The sequence below is a fragment of the Leopardus geoffroyi genome, chromosome A3, assembly GCF_018350155.1.
Source record: "Leopardus geoffroyi isolate Oge1 chromosome A3, O.geoffroyi_Oge1_pat1.0, whole genome shotgun sequence".
In the NCBI taxonomy this organism is placed as follows: Eukaryota; Metazoa; Chordata; class Mammalia; order Carnivora; family Felidae; genus Leopardus; species Leopardus geoffroyi.
Window position 1 is genome coordinate 86918477 of NC_059336.1, and position 21554 is coordinate 86940030.

At 38.1% G+C, this 21554-nt stretch overlaps 1 protein-coding gene across 1 annotated transcript in view; it reads left to right on the forward strand.

The window, feature by feature from the left end:
- The window catches only part of GMCL1 (germ cell-less 1, spermatogenesis associated), a 37900-nt gene extending 21900 nt beyond the window's left edge, over nucleotides 1-16000 (forward strand). Inside the window, exons 10-14 of the mRNA XM_045446351.1 lie at nucleotides 89-158; nucleotides 3750-3825; nucleotides 8632-8777; nucleotides 10747-10834; nucleotides 14869-16000. Of these exons, the coding sequence (XP_045302307.1) occupies nucleotides 89-158; nucleotides 3750-3825; nucleotides 8632-8777; nucleotides 10747-10834; nucleotides 14869-14997 (509 nt within the window). The 3' untranslated portion in view covers nucleotides 14998-16000. The remainder of the gene's footprint in view (nucleotides 1-88; nucleotides 159-3749; nucleotides 3826-8631; nucleotides 8778-10746; nucleotides 10835-14868) is intronic.
- Nucleotides 16001-21554: the final 5554 nt, after the last annotated feature.

Genomic DNA, 21554 nt, shown 5'->3' on the forward strand with positions numbered 1-21554 from the left:
TTTTATCAACTTCTTAAAATTTTTAAATGCTTTATGTTCTTCCACATTTACCATTCTTCTTTTATCTTTGTTTATTTTTGTATCTTAGAATGGCTATCTTCTGTGTACAAACAGCAGTGGCTTGCTATGCTTCGGGCAGAACAAGACAGTGAGGTGGGGTAAGTATATTAGATGATATCATTGTTCATTAAAAAAAAAAAAAAAAACAACTTCTGCTATGAATTTTTAAATGCATTTATGGTATTGAAAAATCAAGAGGTGCTAAAGTAGAGAAAAGATTATTAATCAACTTTTATTCTTACATTTCTATAACATCCATATTATTAATATCTTTCTGATCAATTGATGGAATGTTTGAATAGTCATTTGCTATATTTGTAAAAATTGAATAATTCATATACTTTGTTTCACCTAGTGTTATGATTTTCTTTCAACATACTTAAATATTGCTTAGAATAATGCTTTCACAAAGCATGATTTTCATACTTATATAATAGGTAAAGCTAGTTTCCTTATTTTGTGGTAGTGGGAAATTCTGATTAATTTTTAAATTTTTTTTTTTTTTTTAACGTTTTTATTTTATTTTTGGGACAGAGAGAGACAGAGCATGAACGGGGGGAGGGGCAGAGAGAGAGGGAGACACAGAATCAGAAACAGGCTCCAGGCTCTGAGCCATCAGCCCAGAGCCCGACGCGGGGCTCGAACTCACGGACCGCGAGATCGTGACCTGGCTGAAGTCAGACGCTTAACCGACTGCGCCACCCAGGCGCCCCTTAATTTTTAACTAATAGGTGTTTTTGAAGACCTTTGAGTCTGAAATGAATTAGCATAATCAAGTTACAAGGCCTCTGTTACTGTAACCCCAAAAGCATATGACACACAAAATATTTCTGTTTTCTTCATTTTAAGGGAAGCAGATTATCTGTTCTTTGAATGTGCTTTGCAGTTCATAGAAGTACTTCCACATTTATTATTTGATCTTTATACTTGCTCTCTGGTGTAGGCTGTGTGAGGAGACAATCCATCCATGAGTGTATATGGAAGAGGCCTTAAGTTTGGCCTTTTGGGGTGGCTGAGTGGCTCAGTTGGTTAAGCCACCAACTCTGAATTTTGGCTCAAGTCATTCAAGCTCCACTGCTGTGTGCTCATTGCACGGAGCCTGCTTCAGATCCTCTGTCTGCTTTCTGGCCCTCTCCCACTCGTGCTTTCTCTCTCTCTCTTTCCCAAAAATAAATAAACGTTAAAAAAAAAAAGTTTGAACTTTTTTGCTCCTGACTTCTTTTAAAACATTTTTTTTTAATGTTTATTTATTTATTTATTTTTGAGAGCGATAACTAGAGCAGGGGAAGGGCAGAGAGAGGGAGAGAGAGAGAATCCCAAGCAGGCCCGTCACTGTCAGTGCAGAGCCCTGTGCAGGGCTCGAACCCACAAACCATGAGATCATGACCTGACCCAAAATCAAGAGTCTGACGCTCAACCAACTGAGCCACCCAGGTGCCCCTGTTTTAGCTAATTTTTATACACCAAAAAACTTTCTAAAATATATGACCTAGTTATGTTTATATTCAAACAGTGAGTATATGAAAGTGTTACACAAACTCATGGTAATGATTATGAGGTTGTTATCCAGGACTCTTAGTTTCTATTTTATTTATAATTTATATTCCATCTTTCTCCATATATAGTCACAGCATACTTACCCTGCACAAATAAAGTCAGATTGTTGAAATAGAAATAACAAAAAAAGGAAGTTAACTATTTAATGGAATTCAGATTCAAAGCATTTTATAATGTATGAAATATTTTCAAAATCATCCTACTTCTTTTGTATCCAGTTTTGAAATGTTGAGTGTTCTTATTTTTCAAGATTTTCCTCATCTGTATCTTTACTGAGTTCAACATAGAGTCTGACCTAAGAGACTGAGCTGAAAAAAGTGGGTTTCCTCCCCTCAGAAGTGTATGTATGATTGTAGTAACCCAATGATTTGCTCTGTTTCACAGATACAGAGCATCTGCTCACTGCTGCAGGGCTACTAACATGAGGAAGACAGTGTATTTTCTGGATGTTAGGTTCTAATCTAATAAAGTCTATCTCCAGGGTTCTCCTCTTCCATTCTCCACATTTCCAACAGGTTATCTTTCTGAAACAGAAATACAATTGTGTCACTTCCCTGCTTAAATATGTCCAGAGATTTGATGACAGGGACAATTGTTATTCTTTGTGTGTGATATATATTATGTTAACGTATCTTAAAAGTCCCCATCTTTAAGAAATACATTCTGAGGGGTGCCTCGGTAGCTCAGTGGGTTAAGCCCACAGCTTCAGCTCAGGTCATGATCTTACAGTTTGTGGGTTCAGGCCTTACATAGGGCTGTGTGCTGACAGCTGAGCTTGGAGCCTGCTTAGGATTCTATGTCTCCCTCTCTTTCTGCCCTTCCCCGGTGCGTTTGTTCGTTCTCTCTCTCTCTCTCTCTCTCTCTCTCTCTCTCTCTCTCTCTCTGTCAAAAATAAACATTTGAAAAAAAAATACATTCTGAACTATTTACAGATTAAAGGATGTGATGTCTGGAGGATGAGCCTCAAAATGATCAGTCAGGAGGGATGTGGGGAATAGTGGGCTTGGAGTAAAATTGAAACGAGTACTGAAGCTAGATGGTGAGAAAATGTGGCTCATTATACTATTTTATTTATCTTTTGTTTGAAATTTTTCCTCATAAAATATAAAAATAACCCAAATATCTTTTACTTCATTTCCTCTCATGCTCATCTTAGGCTCTGGTTCATACATTTGGTATTCTTTTATGCTCCACATTCTTTTTACCTACTATTCCTTCTACCTGGGATGCCCTTCCCCTGCATAGAATCCACTTGTGATCTCTATGCCAACAAACTCTCTTCTCTGTGAAGATCTCCCCTCTAATCCCAGACAGTAAATCTGTGCTTTCTTCATGCTCCTAACATCACAACTCTCTCCGCATTATTGTAATTATTACTTATGCCTTTAGTTCTCTACTAGACTGAACTCTTGGGTGTTGAGGATGTGTTTTATTAGTTTTTTTTTTACATTTATTTTTTATGTATTTGTTTCAGTATTTTAATTTGATGAAGTTTCTAAGCACTTAATAAATGTTGCCTATGATGAATATATTGTATTACTTTTATCATTTGGAACTCCAAGCTAATAATAATGGCCTTTTCTTATCATAACTTGAAATACCAAGTTTCTCTTAGTTGCTTAAGGTTTTTAAAGTAGGGAACCAAGTAAAGATCAATTGATAAAATTCTACAGCTGTTAATATTAAATACTGAATTTGCATGGTTATACTGCATAAAAGATGGCTTGGATGTGAAGCAGTAATGTCCAGTGGTAGTTAATACCAAGTCACATCTTAAATAATAGATTTTAACTTATTTTGCTTAATAGTTAGACTTTTAAGTGTTTTATTTTCTTGATGAGCACAATTTCTTATAGATTCCCCCCCCCCCCCACCCCTTCTCTGGTTTAGCTGAGCCCTAATAAAAGTATTCTAGAAGTCAGGGCAATAAATGAAACATTAAAGTCTAATTTTTTTTTTTTTTTTTTATTTAGCAAAGGCAATGGACTAAATTTAATCAGTATATTCTAATTTTATACCACAAAAAGGTATTTTTTATATCTGTTAGCAAGTTTTTCTCTTCTTTTAATCTTATTCTTTATTTAAACTATTGCCTATTTTTGTGAGATTTCACATCTTATGTGTATTTCTAGGCCTCAAGAAATCAATAAAGAAGAACTAGAGGGAAATAGCATGAGGTGTGGTAGAAAGCTTGCCAAAGATGGTGAGGTAAGCATGGGCTAAGACTCTTAATATTTTCATGAAAATTGTGCTATTAGTGCAAAATACACTTTCAGTAACAATCATGACATCTGCCATACCTCAGAGCTTTTTGGTACAGTTTCTATACCATGATCTCCTAGGCAAGGAGTTAGGTGCTCAGTAGTAATTGATTATTCAGCCCTGCATGAGAATGTTGAGCTTTCTGTGTCCAGCTAAGAGGCCTAGAGAATCCCTAGGAATTACGATAAATAAGAAATTATATGGAAGCTTTTATGTAATCTTAAAAGTCCATTCTTTGTATAAGTACCCTAAATCAATGACATTCAATGAGCACTGGGTGTTGTATGTAAGCGATGAATCAATCATGGGAATCTACCCCCAAAACCAAGAGCACACTGTATACACTGTATGTTAGGCAACTTGACAATAAATTGTATTAAACAAAAATAAAAACAAAAAAAGACACTCAAATCCTTTGATTGCTACCCACATTTAGACTTTTTCATTTTTTTTTTCATTTTTTCATTTTTTTTCATTTTTTTCATATTTTTCATTACCATATGTAAGTGTATATAAATGAAACAAAAGTATTATGAAACAGTATCTACTGCTGCTGTGTCCAAAGATCCTATTTTGTATTTAACTTTTTAAAAAGCTAACTGTGACTCATTAAATTGATTTTAATAGGACATGAACTACATTTTTTAAAAATCCCACTCTAATTATAATTGTCATCTTAAGAAATCATTCAGCCTGGGGCACCTGGGTGGCTCAGTCGGTTAAATGTCCGACTGCAGCTCAGGTCATGATCTCACAGTCCATGAGTTCGAGCCCCGCATTGGGCTCTGTGCTGACAGCTCAGAGCCTGGAGCCTGCTTCGGTTTCTGTGTCTCCCTCTCTCTCTGCTCTCTCATCTGCTCTCTCTCTCTCTCTCAAAAAATAAACATTAAAAACATGTTTAAAAAAATCATTCAGCCTAATTTAGGTAACCATTCAGTTATTTTTCTCCCAGATTTTCCCTCATTTTAACTTTTTTGTTTTTAGAAGTTAGTTATTTTATGTTTGCATTCATAATTGTGATGTGTGAACAGCATATGAAAGGGGAATAGGTAGGTGTCTTCTTTATTCCTTAGTCTTCCTTGTTGCCTCTTCCAGACCTTGTGCCTCCCTCATGCCTAATTGAACCACAGCTCCTTTGAAGCATGCGCTTTCTACCACACTACTGACTACTTACTATAGCCATCATGCACTGGGCTATCTGCGTTTATCCCTGTTCTTGTTGTTAGTCTTGGTGATTTTTGACCATCTTCCCCACTGTGATCTTATGCTCTACCCTACCTCTGGCACCCATTTCCTGGAAGCATATCCTCAGTTTTTGCATTACTAAATAATACACCCCCTTCAAAATCACCTTTTCAAGTACACCATTTTTAGACTCCACCTCCTTTTATCTTTCTAACACTCTCTAGTACCTGGACTCCCAGCAATTGTTGAACTCCACAGGGATGTACAACACATTGTTCTTACTCCTTTTTTCCCATTATCCTCTCACCCCATCCCTACTTTCTTTACTTCATTTTATGTTCCATCTTAAAATTGGTCCCTGGCTAATAGTCTTAACTTCCCTTTTTACTCTGTCAAACTTAGCTGGCTAAACCCCAATTCTTGTTAAATCCTAACTTTCTTGCTTCCAGACAGATAAATATGATTAAAGAAAAACAGCGTACCCCACAGGTTTCACTTGAACGGTTGTAACTGTAAACTTGAAACAGGTCTTTAGTGTTGCATGGTGATCTTCATTTCCCTAGTGAATTTATCCTGCCATTCTTAGAGTACCTCTTAGACCTTCTCAGAAGGGGCAGTGCTACCTGCCTTATTCTTAATCTGATGACCTTGTTTCTTTCATCACTCAGAAAATAATAGCAATAGGAAGAGAACCTATCCATCCACCTACCAAACAGTTCTGCCAGTCTACCTGCAGCTGTACCTGTGTGCTGTGCTTTTCCTCCTATCAGAATGGATGAACCATCCATCCCCTCCCCTCATTACAAACTCCATCCCTTTTCACCTATTCAGAACCTTTCAGTTTTTCTCTTCTACTGCATCATTCTCACTTAGCATATAACATACTCTACCACCACCCATCTGGGACCACACCCTGACCCCACATTCTTTCCCCCCACCCCACCCCAGCGCTCCATATCTCTGCATCTCTTTTAAGCAAAAAACTCATTTAAAAATGTGGCCCATATTTGTCTATACTTCCTGTTTTTTGATGCTCTCTTGAATTCACTCCAATTCATTTATCCCAGTAAATTCCAGTGAAACTGCCATGCTGTTTGTTGTCAGTTATTTCCACATTGCCAAATAAGAAGTTTTAAAAGCTTTTTCCAAAAGCTCTGGGCAAGATGACATATCTGCACTCACTCTTGGGGTTTTTCTCTTATTTGACTTTCAGGACAGTGTGTTCTGCTGGTTTTCTTCCCAATTCATTGGTTGCTCCTTCTAAGTCTTTCAAGCCTTCGCCTGCATCCTTCTCTTTCTCAACAGATGTTGGCATGACTTGAGGCTGGGTACTTGGACTTCTTCTCTGTCTGTGCTCACTCTGCAGTGATCTCATCTACTTCCTATGACTTTACACTGATGACTTCATATAGCAGCTACCCACTTGACAACTTTCTCAGAATCCTAATAGCATCTTGAGTATAATAGTCCCAAGCTGAACTCTTTGATTTTCACCCCCAAACTTTCTCCTTCCCAAGTAATTCTCTAACCCACAAACAGCCCCTCTGTTAATCCATTGAATAAGCAAGCTCCAAACTTTGGATTCTTCTTTTTTTTTTTTTTTTTTTTTTTAATTTTTTTTTTTTCAACGTTTATTTATTTTTGGGACAGAGAGAGACAGAGCATGAACGGGGGAGGGGCAGAGAGAGAGGGAGACACAGAATTGGAAACAGGCTCCAGGCTCTGAGCCATCAGCCCAGAGCCCGACGCGGGGCTCGAACTCACGGACCGCGAGATCGTGACCTGGCTGAAGTCGGACGCTTAACCGACTGCGCCACCCAGGCGCCCCTGGATTCTTCTCTCTTAAATACCACACCTGGTGTTCATAAAAAGTTCCTCCAGACTCTACTTTTGAAATACATTGTAAGCATGTCTACCACTACCACCCAAGTCCAAGCCACTATTATCTCTTGCCTGAACTATTGTAGTAGCCTCACAACTGCTCTCCCTGTTTTTACTCTTGCCCTTCTACGTTCTGTTATCCTTACAACAGCCAAAGTCATCTTTTGTAAATGTAAGTTAGATGGTGTTACGTCCTTCCCCAAAACTTTCCATGAGCCTCTTACTGCACTGAGAAGAAATCCAGGTCCTTACTGTGGACTACTAAGCCCTACGTTTTCTGGCCCCCAGCTGACTCTCTGAACTCATCCCCATCTTCTGTCTACCTAAGTGATTGCCCTAGTCACAAAGCCCTTTTTGCTGTTCTTCAGATATGTCAAGCATGTTTTTATCTCCAGAGCTTTGTACTTGCGGTTCTCTTTGCCTAAGTCACTCTTTCCCCAGATAGTTACTGGTCTGCTCCTTAGTTGACTCAGGGCCTTGCTCACCTAGTATCACCTTAGACTTTCTCTGACCACCTATCTGAACCAGTAGGCTCCCCAGCTACAGGCTCCCCTTCTCTGTGTCACTCTCTCCTGACAGTCTATTCTGTTTTGTTCTCTTCCATTCCATTCCATCAATTCCTTCCACACAAACATATACACATATTAAAATACACATTTTCCAGGACAGAATCTTACTGCTATTCAGCCTAGAGCAGTACTTGGCACAGGATATGTGCTCAGTAAATATCTGTGAACTGTTGAATTAATGTTGTAATTCAGAGTGTCAACCAAATACTTGAAGCCCTAACTTTCCTTTGCTATACCATACCACATCACTTCATAGTCTCTCATTAACTATTAGGTGATAGATTAAACAAACAAACTTGTGAACCTCATGATGGTATTTAAAATAACTCAGTTGTGGGGTGCCTGGCTGGCTCAGTCGGAAGAGCATGCAACTCTTGATCTCTGGGTCATGAGTTCAAGCCCCACGTTGGGTGCAGAAATTCCTAAATAAACTTAAAAAAATAAATAACTCAGTCGTGACTCTGTTGGTTAGATATTTAAGAAATTTAGGGTGTTTTTAAAGGTAGATTTTAATGGGTTCTTATTACCTCCATTAACCTCCCAGCCCCCTAAGCTATTCCTACTTAGAGTTGCAGTGAAAAGTCATATTTCGTTATTTTTTTAATTTTTTATTTATTTTTGAGAGAGATAGCAAGCAGGGTAGGGGCAGAGAGAGAGAGAGAGAGAGAGAGAATCCCAAGCAGGCTCCGCACTGTCAGCACAGAGCCTGATGTGGGGCTCGAACTCATGAACCATGAGATTATGACCTGAGCTGAAATCGAAAGTCAAACACTTAACCAACTGAGCCACCCAAGCACCCCAAAAAGCTATATTTCTTATGATAGAATTACAGTGTGGAGAGAGAACGAAACAGATCATGAAGAGGTGATATTAGGAAAGTCCCTTAAAGAATGATGACCATAGAGCCTGCTTTTCTGTCTTTGAAATATCCTATGCCTGTGTGATAAGCCTTTATATATCTTCACAGATACATTCTGTGTGGTAAGCTTTAAGGGAAAGGGACCCATGAGAGAAATATTTGGAATGAGGCAGAGAAAGAAAAGACATTTTGAACTTCTAATTTGTGACTTGCTAGTATGATGAACTGAAGTAAATCTTTCTCTTTTATATTTCTTAGTACTGCTGGCGGTGGACAGGTTTTAACTTCGGCTTTGACCTGCTTGTAACCTACACCAATCGATACATCATTTTCAAACGTAATACACTGAATCAGCCGTGTAGTGGATCTGTCAGTTTACAACCTCGAAGGAGCATAGCATTTCGGTAGGATGAAATTTCCCTGCCACACTCCTCTAGGGGGGAAAAAATGAAATAAAACCTGACAATTTACACCAACAATAGTAGAGTTTTGGTAATACAATATATATGAATGTGCAAGGAAATAATAAAGCTCCATTCCTGTGAGGTGTTAGTAATAATCAAAATCAAAAAGTCTGGATCTAGTATGTCAGAAAGAGTAGGCTGGAATATGAATGATATGGGATTGATAACTAGACTTAAAGCTGTTACCTTGCTGCTGTTCTTGCAAATAAAAGGTCCAAACTGGAAATTCAGCACGGTATTTTTCCAGGAAAACATGTCTGGTATTGTCCTTCACCCTATGGGATTTCAAATATCCAACTTTGCTAGTTGAGCTGGCTGTCTTTCTGGAGAAGATGCTGACAAATTCAAAAATAGCTTAATGAACAGATTTTTTAAAGTCATATATTTATGCTTACCTTAACTCAAAATGGATCAAAGACCTAAACATAAGAGATAAACTAAAACTCTTGGAAGAAAACATAGGGGGAAAGCTTGTTGACATTGAATTTGGCATTGATTTCTTCAACATGACACTGAAGCACAGGCCACAAAAGAAAAAAATAAATTGGACTTCATCAAAATTAAAAGCTCTTGTATATCAGAAGACACTGTCGCCAGAGTAAAAAGGCAACCCATGAAATGGGAGAAAATATTTGTTAACCATGTGTCTGATAAGGAGTTAATATTCAGAATATCTAGAGAACTCCTGAAACTCCACAACAAAAAAATAAACAACCCCATTCAAACATGGACAGGACTTACACAAACATTTCTCCAAAGAATATATACAGATGGCCAATGCGCATTGTTTCATCTTTGAAAGATCACTAATCAGAGAAATACAAATCAAACCCACAATTAGATACTTCCAGACCCATTAGGATGGCTGTTACCAAAAACAAAGCAAAACAAGTGTTGATGAGGATGTGAAGAAATTGAACCTTTGTGCCTTGTTAGTGGAAATGTAAAATGGTGTATGCTTTATGGAAAATGCAATGACATTTCCTCAAAAAATTAAACAGAATTACCATGTGATCCAGCAATTTCTCTTCTGGGTATTTACCCAAAAGCAGGGACTGGGACAGATCATCTTCATACATTCATCATGAACCTGGTACATTCATCTTCATAGCAGCGTTATTCACAATGGCTAAAAGTTGGAAGCAACCAAAGTGACAATCAACAGATACCTGTGTAGATACTGTCCATACCTACAATGGAATATTATTCAGCCTTGAAATGGAAGGAAATTCTTAAACATGCTACAACATGAACCTTGGTGACCTTGTGTTAAGTGAAATAAACCAGTCACAAAAGAACAAATATTATATGATTCCACTCATGGTACCTAGAATAGACAGGTTCACAGAGCAAGTACAATGGTGGTTGTTAGGGGCTGAGGTAAGGGAAAATGGGGAATTCGTGTTTACTGGGTACAAAGTTTCAGGTGGGAAGATGAAAAGGTTCTGGAGATGGATGGCAGTGATGATTGCAAAACACTGGGGATGTATTTAATGCTGAGAACTCTCCACTTAAAAATGGTTAAAATGGTAAATTTTATGTATATTCTACAATAAAAAAGACATTTATAAATTATTTTCTATCTTAGATATGTATAATAGCACAAGCTTATAAATCTAAAGAGGATCAGTTTAGAATGTGAAAAGACTTAAAAATCTTTTATCATATAAAAGAATATGGAAGGTAAAAGTAAATATTAAAGTGAGGGGGAGGGCTTGTTAAAATTAATCTGTGGTTTTAAAAATCATGTTTAAGGGCACCTGGCTGGCTCAGTTGGTAGAGCATGCAACTCTTGATCTCGAGGTTGTGGGTTTGAGCCCTACACTGGGTGTAGAGATTACTTAAAACTAAAATCCTAAAAAAATCGTATGTTTATTTTTTTACTTGTGTTGTTTTTTTTAAATCCTAGATTACGCTTAGCCTCTTTTGATAGTAGTGGAAAACTAATCTGTAGTAGAACAACTGGCTATCAAATACTTACACTTGAGAAAGATCAGGTATGTCTGATTACTTTTCTGTTGTTTGGTTATAGTATTTGTCTTTTGAATCCTCTTTTGAAAATTCTTAAAGAATTAACATTTGATTTAAAAATCAGTTTACAGTTTTTTTGAAGGTAGAGATGGAAGCACCATGTTCACTTATGCATAATTTACTCCCATATTATTAGAAGTGTAACTAAGACTTGTAACTAAGTGTGAAAAAGAAAACTCAGTTTGATTTGAGGGGCAGGGGAAAGCTGATAATAGAGAAATAATTGTTTACCCTGAATATCTTCCCCCAGAAGTTATGAATTTTAATTGCTTTATCCATTTGTGCATAAATGCATTTATTTATACATTAGTAGCAAACACCATGAAGATAATCCAGTGTGTCTCCATAGCTCCTGTATGTTAAGAGAACATTATCCTCTAGCGCAATAGGTTTCTAAAGTAGCATCTGTAATTCTAAGTAGCATTCCAAAATTCTCTCTGAAGCCATTTGTTCCTTTATATATCACATGCATGTAGAAGTTTCAAAATGTCATGATGAGAAAGTAAGCCATTTTCGAAAAGTTACATGAGAGCTGTTAAAATATTAAGGAAGTTTACTTCGATTAAAACTAACCACTGGGGGCGCCTGGGTGACTTAGTCGGTTGAGCATCCGACTCTTGATTTTGGCTCAGGTCATGATTCCAGGGTTGCGGGATCGAGCCATGCTTCGGGCTCTGCACTGAGCCTACTTGAGATTCATATTCTCTCTCTCTCTCTCTCTCTCTCTCTCTCTCTTCCCCCCCCACCTCCCCTTTCTCTCTCTGCCCCACTCCCCCACTCTTACATGTGTGCACTCTCTCTGTCTCTCTCTGAAGTAATAAAAATTAACCACCATTCCAAGAGACACACTTTTAATAAAGGATTCAGAGCCTATAGTTCACATAAATTATTAGAAGTTAGCAGTTTTCCTCACACAGAAGAGACTTATAGAACATTAGAATTTAGCATTGCAAGGAACCTTGGAGTGATCATTCTGGCCTCACATACCCTGTATGAGAACTCCTTTAACAGCATTCTTAATGGGATCCTCCACTAGTTGTTGCAATTCAGGCAACAGAGAGCTCCCTCACATAGTAGGTAATATTTGAGAAGGTAGATATATAATAAGAAAGTTCAAATCTGTCTTCAGTAGGTCTCTCTGTTGGTCCCTCTGGTGCCCTCTGGAACTGCATGAACAATGGCTATCTTTACCTTCTACCTGGAACATCATAAAAAATACTGTCATGGCTCAAAGCCAGAGATTTTTTTAAAAAGCACCAGGCCAAGATAATAGTTGTATTCCAGGTGTTCCTTGAGTTGTTTATTCAGCAAACATTTGAGTCCCTACTGCATGCTAGGTTCTGTACTAGGAGTTGGGGAAATAAAGAGGAGCTTATGTTATATAGCTTAGGATAAGTTGCATGGTGGAGATGAGCTCAGAGTAGTGTGTAAAGTTGAAGAAGTCTCTAACCCTTACTGTGGGATTGGGGGCAGGTGTGGTTGTTGGGAGAGGAAGAGAAGGGACAACAGCTCATGGAAAATTCCCTCTCCTGGAAAAGTTGAAAAGTAAATGGATACCTGAATCAAGCTTCAGATGATGAGTAAGATAGAAGCAAGGGAGCACATGAGTCATTCAAAGAACTGAAAGAGATTTGTAAGAGTTCAGTAGGACTAGAGCAAGGGCATGATGGGCTGTGGATGGAGTTTGGACCTTTTCCCGAGATTCTAGTGATCTGTAGAGAAAAATTGCAGTGGGGAGTTGTATATGTGTTTTTTACATAGGTTATAGATATTTGTTATAGAAAAAATAGAAAATATAAATAAGCAGAAAGGAAAATCATATGTATCCCTCTTACAGACGACACCAAAATTAGATGTGTAGAGAATCTGACGGGACAGAAACCTAGGGGTGGGCCAAAAAAGGTAACCTGGTGAGACTTTCAAGAGCTGGGATGGGGAGTCAAAGCCAAATTGCAAGAGTGAATGTATAGATAGCCTATAAAAAAGGAGAGAAGAGGTAGAAGCCAGTAGCTGATGGTTTGAATTTGAGTTGCTTTATATCCAAGTGAGGATTTCCAGTAGACAGTTAGATTTATAGATCCTGGAATTTAGACCTATATGGTAGAATGGGGGGGAATAAGAGAACTATAGTACAGACTAGTGGTGTGAGCCTCAGAGAAGCAGGGATTGGTAAATGAAGATGGAGAAGTAATGGTCTGGAAGTAGAAATGGACATAGAAAGATGCCACCGCTGTCTGGTGCTGTGATATGTGGGCTCCTCAGCTTCCACTCTGTAGTGGAAGAAAGAAAATGGAACTTCATGGTGCTTCAATGCAAACATGGAGGTAAAGTGAGCCCTCAGGTGGAGTTAAAAGTTTAGTAAAGCTAGGATTAGATCTGTCTAGTTTGGGGACTGAGATTGGGAATTAATACAGTCTAATATTCAGAAATCTGTGTGACCTTTCAGCTCTCAAGTGATGTCCACCTGGCGCCCCTCTTTTCCCCAAGTTGGGAAAAGAACTACCCCCACCCCAGCCTTAACTATATTCAAATACTAGAATCTTCCTTGGAGTCTTTGTTTTGTTGTGGCACTGAATCTTGGTTTTTATCATCAAATATACCTATTGTCAAAGCATATGTCCTCAACAAATTTAGTAAGTGTGCCTTCACCTGGGTTATTTCTACAAACTTCGTCTATGCCAGGGTGACTCAACGTCCAAAGACCAACTATGTTTGATATCATTCCTCTCTACTAACCCTGTTAGTGCCATCAGCCCAGGTGATCACCTCACTTGACTCATCTCATCCATCTTGTTCACTAACATTTTTTTTAAAAAACACTATTTTCCCTGTTTGGGGGTATATAGAGATAATGTGTGTGTGGAGGGGTCACATTTGTATTCCATACCTTCTTTATCCAGTTTATCTGCTTCTCCCCCAACACACAAGCTGTGTCTAGTTAAGCCTACATCAGTCATTTAAATGTTCCAGTATGTTAGTTGCTCTTCATCGCAGGAGCATTTTCCTCGTGAAAAAAACAAAAACTCTAGGTTTAAACAGTGTTTAATAGTATGTTCTTCAAAATGTATAAAATAAGGCAAAGCTGATATATATTACTGCAGAGAATGTATCCCAGTATTTAAAAAGTAGAAGTTCCAGGGGCGCCTGGGTGGCTCAGTTAATTAAGTTTAATTAAGGGCCCCTCCCCTGCTCATGCTTTCTCTCTCTCTCTCAAAAATGAGTAAACTTAGGGGGAAAAAAGTAGAGGTTCCAGTGCTGTTCGTTTTAGTCTGAAGACTTATTCTGTTCACCTAATGCTGTTCATACATGGTTCCAAATAGAGATCTGTAGAATCAGAGATGGCTACATCTGTGTCTGTCAAGTATAGGATCAACTCCTATCTCTGAGATTTCAAGGCATTCTCATGTGTACTGATATAACTGAACCTGGAATTGGTTTTACATGATAATGTATTTTATATTCCAAGAGACAAATAATATATTTACATTAGAGACCGTGAAAGATCTAGACAAGAGTAAGAACCATGCTTGTAGGTGCTAATAGTGACTTCCACCTTCTTCTCAACCATTTGCTATATCTAAGGGCCATCAGGAAATGAAGCCAAATGAGAAGTCTATATTTCTGGACTATATCTGTTCATAAGATATGTAGGTACTTGATAGAAATTTTTCAGTAACGAAAATAACTACCATTATTGAGTACTTTGTACATGGCTGGCTTTGCTGAGCCCTCTATGTGCCTTTTCTCATTTAATCCTCACTATAATCATATGAGGCGGGTATTTTTACTCATTTTACAGTAAGGAAGCTGCAGTTGACAAGTCATTGACTTGCCCAAGGTCACAGCTAGTGGATTGGAGTTTTGAGATTTGAGTGGTGACTTTGAGACTTCAGATACAAGCTCTCTTAACCACCATGTGATCTCCTTCAGTTCACTCAATTCAATAGTTTCGTTTTCTGTTTTTTTGTCTTGTCATTAAAGCTACAAATTTGTTTTATAGGAACAAGTAGTGATGAACTTGGACAGCAGGCTTCTGATCTTCCCTTTATACATCTGCTGTAACTTCCTGTATATATCACCAGAAAAAAGAACTGAAAATAATCGTCATCCAGAAAATCCCGAAAACTGAGGATCTTCTCAGTTGGAAACAGTAGCACTTTGAAAACTTTATCGGCCAGCTTTAATGGCCCTACTGATATTCACATCTAAGGTGACTAACAATGACAAAGGCCTTATGAACTGTACAGATGATACAGAAGACTTTTCTTATGCTCATTACATTTCTATGCATATATGAAAAACCATTTTGAAGCCAAGAAAATATCTGTCAAACCATTTCTGTGATAAAGATTTTGACTCATGCTTTTAATTTAGCATCAGTAGAAAATTGCTGTAGGTAAATTTCACATTTCTCTGCAACCCAATATAGATTTAATTTTTAGTTTAAACTTTGATCTTACCTGATGTTAATGAACCTCAGTTATCTATCTGTAAACTTATTTTTATTTGGCTAAGACAATGCTGAAGGAACAACTTGGCCAGTTATAAATGCTCTTTCAATTGGTGCATTCAAAGCTGTCCTTTAATGTTTTCACCTGCTCTTTATGATTTCTCCTTATATTCTGATAATGCCTCCAAGCTATGCTTGTTTTTAATCATTAAATACTTTTTTGTGGTTTTGGAGACTAAGCTGGGGAACTTTTTATTTAATGTGAGCATTTTCATGCTATTTTATTTTGCTTTTAATTTAGCTTTGTTAGGATTTTTAACAAAATCAGCTTCAGACTTTCAAATGAACTTGAATGGGAGAGAAAATCCATTTGAATCTGAGGATATTCCTTTGCCTTACATGGTCATTTCTTTGACATTCTATACAACTTTATTCTTAGGTTATGGATTATTTATGTACCAAATATTACATTTTAAACATTTTCATTTTCTCTGGTCTTCGGAGTTATTTATGTTCAAATTTTGGTTGGGAATCCTATTTCCTACTTAAGCTCAGGACCTTATAACCTCTGAATTGAGTGCCTTTGAGTTATACATGCTAATAGAAATTTCATGGTAAATGTAAATAAAGTCGGAGGATCTCATATAGAAGCTTATAATAAAGCATTAATGTAAAAATTGAACTTATTTTTGTCAAACATGAGATGTATGGTTGTCATGATTTATATATGTTTGCTCCTTGTGTTTACTGCTATTTTGCAAATAGCCATGCACATCTTCTTTCCAGTCAGAGTAAGTGCTATTTGTGATTAATGTATATTTTTAGTATGTTTTAAAGAATGGGAATCATTTTTATGTATCTGTATAAATAAATACCCATTTGGAAAAAGAATAAATAAGTTCTTATATAAAATGGACAAAAAAATTTAGTTGAAAACAGAATTTTTTTTTCTTTCTAGTTAGATTTTTTTCCAATTAGATTTAACTTTTGGAATTTGATAGTTTTCTTCCCCGGTAATATGTCCACAGGTTCATAAATTGCTTTTGTCCTTTCAAAATTCATCCCCTTTGACTTACAGGAACCTTTTAAATGCCCCCCTCCCCCTCTCCCTAAGCTGTAGTTTAAATGTTTCAAATACAATAATGTAGCTATATCAAGAGGCTAATTTTTTTTTAAGTTTATGTATTTTGAGATCACATGTGCGTGCACTTGCGCGAGCTGGGGGAGGGGCAAAGGAGAGAGAGAGAGAGAGAGAGAGAATCTCAAGCAGGCTCTGCACTCTCAGCGCAGAGCCAGACACAGGGCTTGAACTCATCATCCGTGAGATCATGACCTGGGCCAAATCAAGAGTCAGATGCTTAACCAGGTGAGCCATCTGGCACCCCAAAGGGCTACATTTCTCAGTTTTATATTTGACTATAATTATATCTTTCATGAGATGCTTTTTTTTCTCTCATTCTAGCATCAGAGGTTCCTTGCTAAAAAATATAAGTAATCTTAATTTGAATTATGTGATTAATTGAATTTTTAGAAATATTGGGAGAAAGAGAAAGTTTGAATGTATTAGTAAAATTAACTATTTCATTTTATAAATTAACCAAATTGGAATTCTGTATGGTTCTTGTCCATTGGTTCTTTCCTAGCCAAATTGCTTACATCATCCGCAAACAATAACTACTTCTTCAATCACAAGTAGGTTGTGTTCTAATCTGAAAAACTGGTAATTGTCAACTAGTGGTAGTAAAGATCTGCTTTTGTTTTTGTTTTCTTAGCAACTTTTCATTCTTTCCAATAGGAATATTTTCATTGAACTATTAATAGTGTCAGCTGAAGGTATCATATAAACATTATATACAAAAGCTTTTGTGTTTGTCTGCCTTTGCCTTATAGCCTTTGCCAAGCCTTTTTTTTAAGCTGCCAAGGCCATAAAACAATATTTGCCCATTAATAATTGTTATCTAACTTGGTTATTAGAATCGATTAACTGGATTATCAGTAAAGAAGAGGTCTCTAAGAAAATATTCTAGAGTCTCATGCTAAATTATTTTTTTAAGTTTATTTATTTTGAGAGAGAGAAAGCACGAACAGGGAAGGGGTAGAGACAGAAAGGGGGAAAGAGAATCCCAAGCAGGCTTCTCACTGTCATTGCAGAGCAAGACGGCAGGCTCAAATCCACGAACAGTGAGATCCATGACCTGAGTCAAAATCAAGAGTCTGCCGCTTAACCAACTGAGCCACCCAGGTGCTCCTCTCATGCTACATTATTAGAGGACTATAAACGTACCCTTTTTAAAAAAATGGATTTGCCTTGGGGCGCCTGGGTGGCTCAGTGGGTTAAGTGTCTGACTTTGGCTCAGGTTGTGATCTCACAGTTCATGGGTTCAAGCCCTGCGTCGGGCTCTGTGGGGACAGCTTGGAGCCTGGAGCCTGCTTTGGATTGTGTGTCTCCTCTCTCTGCCCCTCCCCTGCTCATGCTCTGTCTCACTCTCAAAAATAAATAAATGTAATAAATTTTTTTAAAAAAATGGATTTGACTTGAAACTTAGCAAGATATAGGCAAAATTAAAAGAACAGCGGTAGTCAGTAGCTTTATTTTTTTTTAATTTTTTTTTTTCAACGTTTATTTATTTTTGGGACAGAGAGAGACAGAGCATGAACGGGGGAGGGGCAGAGAGAGAGGGAGACACAGAATCGGAAACAGGCTCCAGGCTCTGAGCCATCAGCCCAGAGCCCGACGCGGGGCTCGAACTCACGGACCGCGAGATCGTGACCTGGCTGAAGTCGGACGCTCAACCGACTGCGCCACCCAGGCGCCCCAGTAGCTTTATTTATTGAGTGTTCAGTGGCTGACACTCTATCACATTTTAAGTCTTTCAATGGGATTGCTATTATATAAAGATAATTTTCAATATCAAGTGCAAAAGGTTACCAAGAGTCACTGTGGCTATTTAAATTTAAGTTAATTAAAATTAAATAAAAGTTAAAATTTACTTCCTCAGTCACACTAGGCACACTGTGACTAGTAACCACAGGTAACTAGTGGCTACAATATTTCCACTAGTGGCTGCTAGTGGAAATATAGAATATCTCCCATCTAGTTGCAGAAAGTTCTGTTGGCCCAGAATATTGGTCTATTACAATATTTGTATTTAACGTAAGTTAATTATAAGTTAATATTGGACTATTTATGTTGAAACTGTATCAGTTATAGTCCCTTAAAGATGACCCATGTAAATAATAGAAAAGATAACAGACCCAGGGGTGCAAATGATAGATAACTTGTCAGTCACCTGAAATGATATGTTGAGTCATGATTTCAAGCAATGTGGACCTAAAACACAAAAGGCATAGTACATTTCCTCCCCAGCCAGAGAGTTTGACATTTTTCCCAAGGTCCAGGCATAAGAGTATAAAAGCAGAAAGCCTCAAACATCATCAGTCACTGTTAACTAGTGGCCAGACTGCATCTAATTAGGGAAGAGTTAGAGGACTTAATCAACAGCGTGCATCCACATGTAATGATAAAGTAGGATATTTTTGTAAAAGCTGGTGATTTCTTGTTAAATAAGATTAGCAATGCAAAACAAAATTCAACCAAGGCTAGAAAATAGTACATTTGAGACACAGATTGTTAATGTTGGTTCTAATGTAAGGGACATGTGTGCTTTAAATACAGTTTATTGAAAACTGTCTGGTTGGGGAGGGAACTTAAAAGTGTGATCACAGGTGTTGACCTGACCCCACTGAAATTCCATTAAAATGGAATGGGGGAACCTCAAACTATCAAAAATATAGAGGATTTTCTTCCAGATACTGTGCTGAAAGAGACACAGTGCTCAATAATCTACATCCTGAGAGAAGGCAACTTGATCAGTAAGGAAGCCCTGCTGAACCCAATTTCTGTCCCACATATTAAAGGGGAAGGAGCCTTTTGGAGACACCATCTCTTTTCCCACATAAGGTTTAGTCTCAGGACTGTCCCTTTAGGGAACTTAATCCTTTGGTTTTTTCCTTTTCTCTTCTGTATCTTTACTTTTTTTTTTTCTCTCTATACTAACTCACTCACATGAATACTTAAATGCGCTAAAATTTCTCCCATCTTTGAAAAAAACTTCATTTACTTCCACCCACTGCCATTATTTTACTTGCATCAGCTAAACTTCTCAAAGGGTTCTTCAAATTTCCATCTCCACTTCAAAAGCCATTCACAAACACTGAGTCAACAACTTTGTTGCTAAATTTTATGTTAGATGTGGTTTTTTTGTTTTTTTTTTTTTAACACTTAAAATTTACCACTTTTTGGGCACCTGGGTGGCCCAGTCAGTTAAGTGTCCAACTTCAGTCATGATCTTGCAGTTCGTGGGTTTAAACCCTGCGTCCGGCTCTGTGCTGACAGCTCAGAGCCTGGAGCCTGCTTCGGATTCTGTGTCTCCCTCTCTCTCTCCCCCTTCCCTGCTTGTGCTCTGTCTCTGTCTCAAGAATAAACATTAATTTTTTTTTTTAATTTACCATTTTGTCCTTAAAAAGGAGCCTTTTTTTAAACTTCTCTGACATCACACTCACCCAGTTTTCATTCTGTTTCTCTGGCCACTCCTTAGTCTCCTTTTGATGACTTGTCTTAGTCACCTCTGGCTGTCTCTAAGCCCTTTTCTGTCCTGAGCCTGCACCAGGTGATTTCATGCACTCTTATGGCTTCAAATGAACCTCTATATTCTGCTGATTTATTTTTCTGTAGTTCCAGGCTGGATTTCTCTTCCGAGCTTCAGATACACATCTAGTTGGCATCTCCTCTTGTGTGTTCAAAATGGCACCTTAAATTAGCTTGTCCGTATCTGAACATCCTCTTTCTCCAGAATTTATCATATATGCCTTATCTTAGCAAGTGATGCTACCGTCTATCTACCCAGTTGCACAAGCCAGAAACCTGGATGTCATTGTTGAATCTTCTAATTGGCTCATCCACTGTAGCCAAAATCATCAAATTTGTCCAGTTGTAGCAACTATTTCTCAAATTCGGCCACTTTCCACCTTACCTACGATACCATTCGAGTACATGCCACTGTAATTTCCGATCTAGATTATTTTGCCAGCCTCCTAATATATTCTGCCTCTAGTCAAGTATCCATTATCAAGTGTTCTCTGAATACTCAAATCTGATTCTCTCCCATCCTTACAACCCTTCGAAGATTCCCTATTTCCTTTGCCTCAGGATAACACTTTACCATAGATTATGAGCCTATTCTAGCCTCACTTGCCTCTCCCTTGCCCCTTATCCTTGCACATTCAGTGTCCTCTGCCTGAACAATCTCTTCCATTTCTCCACACAAGTGTCACCCCATTTCCCCTGGCTAATTTCTACTCATTTTTAAGATCTTGTTTGGACATTATTTCCTCTTGGAAACTTCTTGACAACCCTCCCCCTCAAAACCAGTTAGGGATCTGTCTCGTGTGTCCTCACAATATCTTGTTTTTCCCCTATCAATGCACTGTTCACACTGTTTACTTGTTTGTATCCCTCACTGGACTGCAAGCAGCTCAAGAGCAGACTTTTGTCTTTTCACTGATCAATCCTCTGCTATATAGGTGTGCAATAAATGTTTGGGTGAAAACTGTATTTGCCTTTTTATTTCTTTTTTGATGTTTTGCCATCTGGGGCCCTGCTGAGACTGCCCTTCTCAGGGCTAACTGTTCCTGGAGATAGCAAATGTCTCCTTCTAGCCAATAAAAGCCCAAACACTCTGACCACCTTCTTTATGAAACTTTCACAAGCGAAGGCAATATGGCTCTGCCCCAATGACCTCAGAGCCAGGTACCAAACAACTCCGGATAGCCCCAACATCTCAAAGCTGGCTGAAATTTTTCTAACCAATCTCAAACCTCTTAGTCAACTTACCTTGTCTCTGCTATTCCTGCCTGCAAAAACCACAATAAAGTCTCTCATCCATGCCTGGCCCTTGCCCCTTCTGGTTCTTGCCCCACTCTAGCGCTTGCTTGTGTGGACTCAAACTTTGCATATGTTATGTTTAGAATTGGTTTGATATAAAATGTTTTATGCATGTCGGGTCGCCTGCGTGGCTCAGTCGGTTAAGCCTTAGACTCTTCATTTCCGCTCAGGACATGATCTCACGGTTAGATGGAGCCCGGAATCTGGCTCCACAGTGCCGAGCTTACTTGCCATTCTCTCTCTACCCCTCCCCTGCTTATGGCACTCTTCTCTCTCTCAAAATAAATAAACT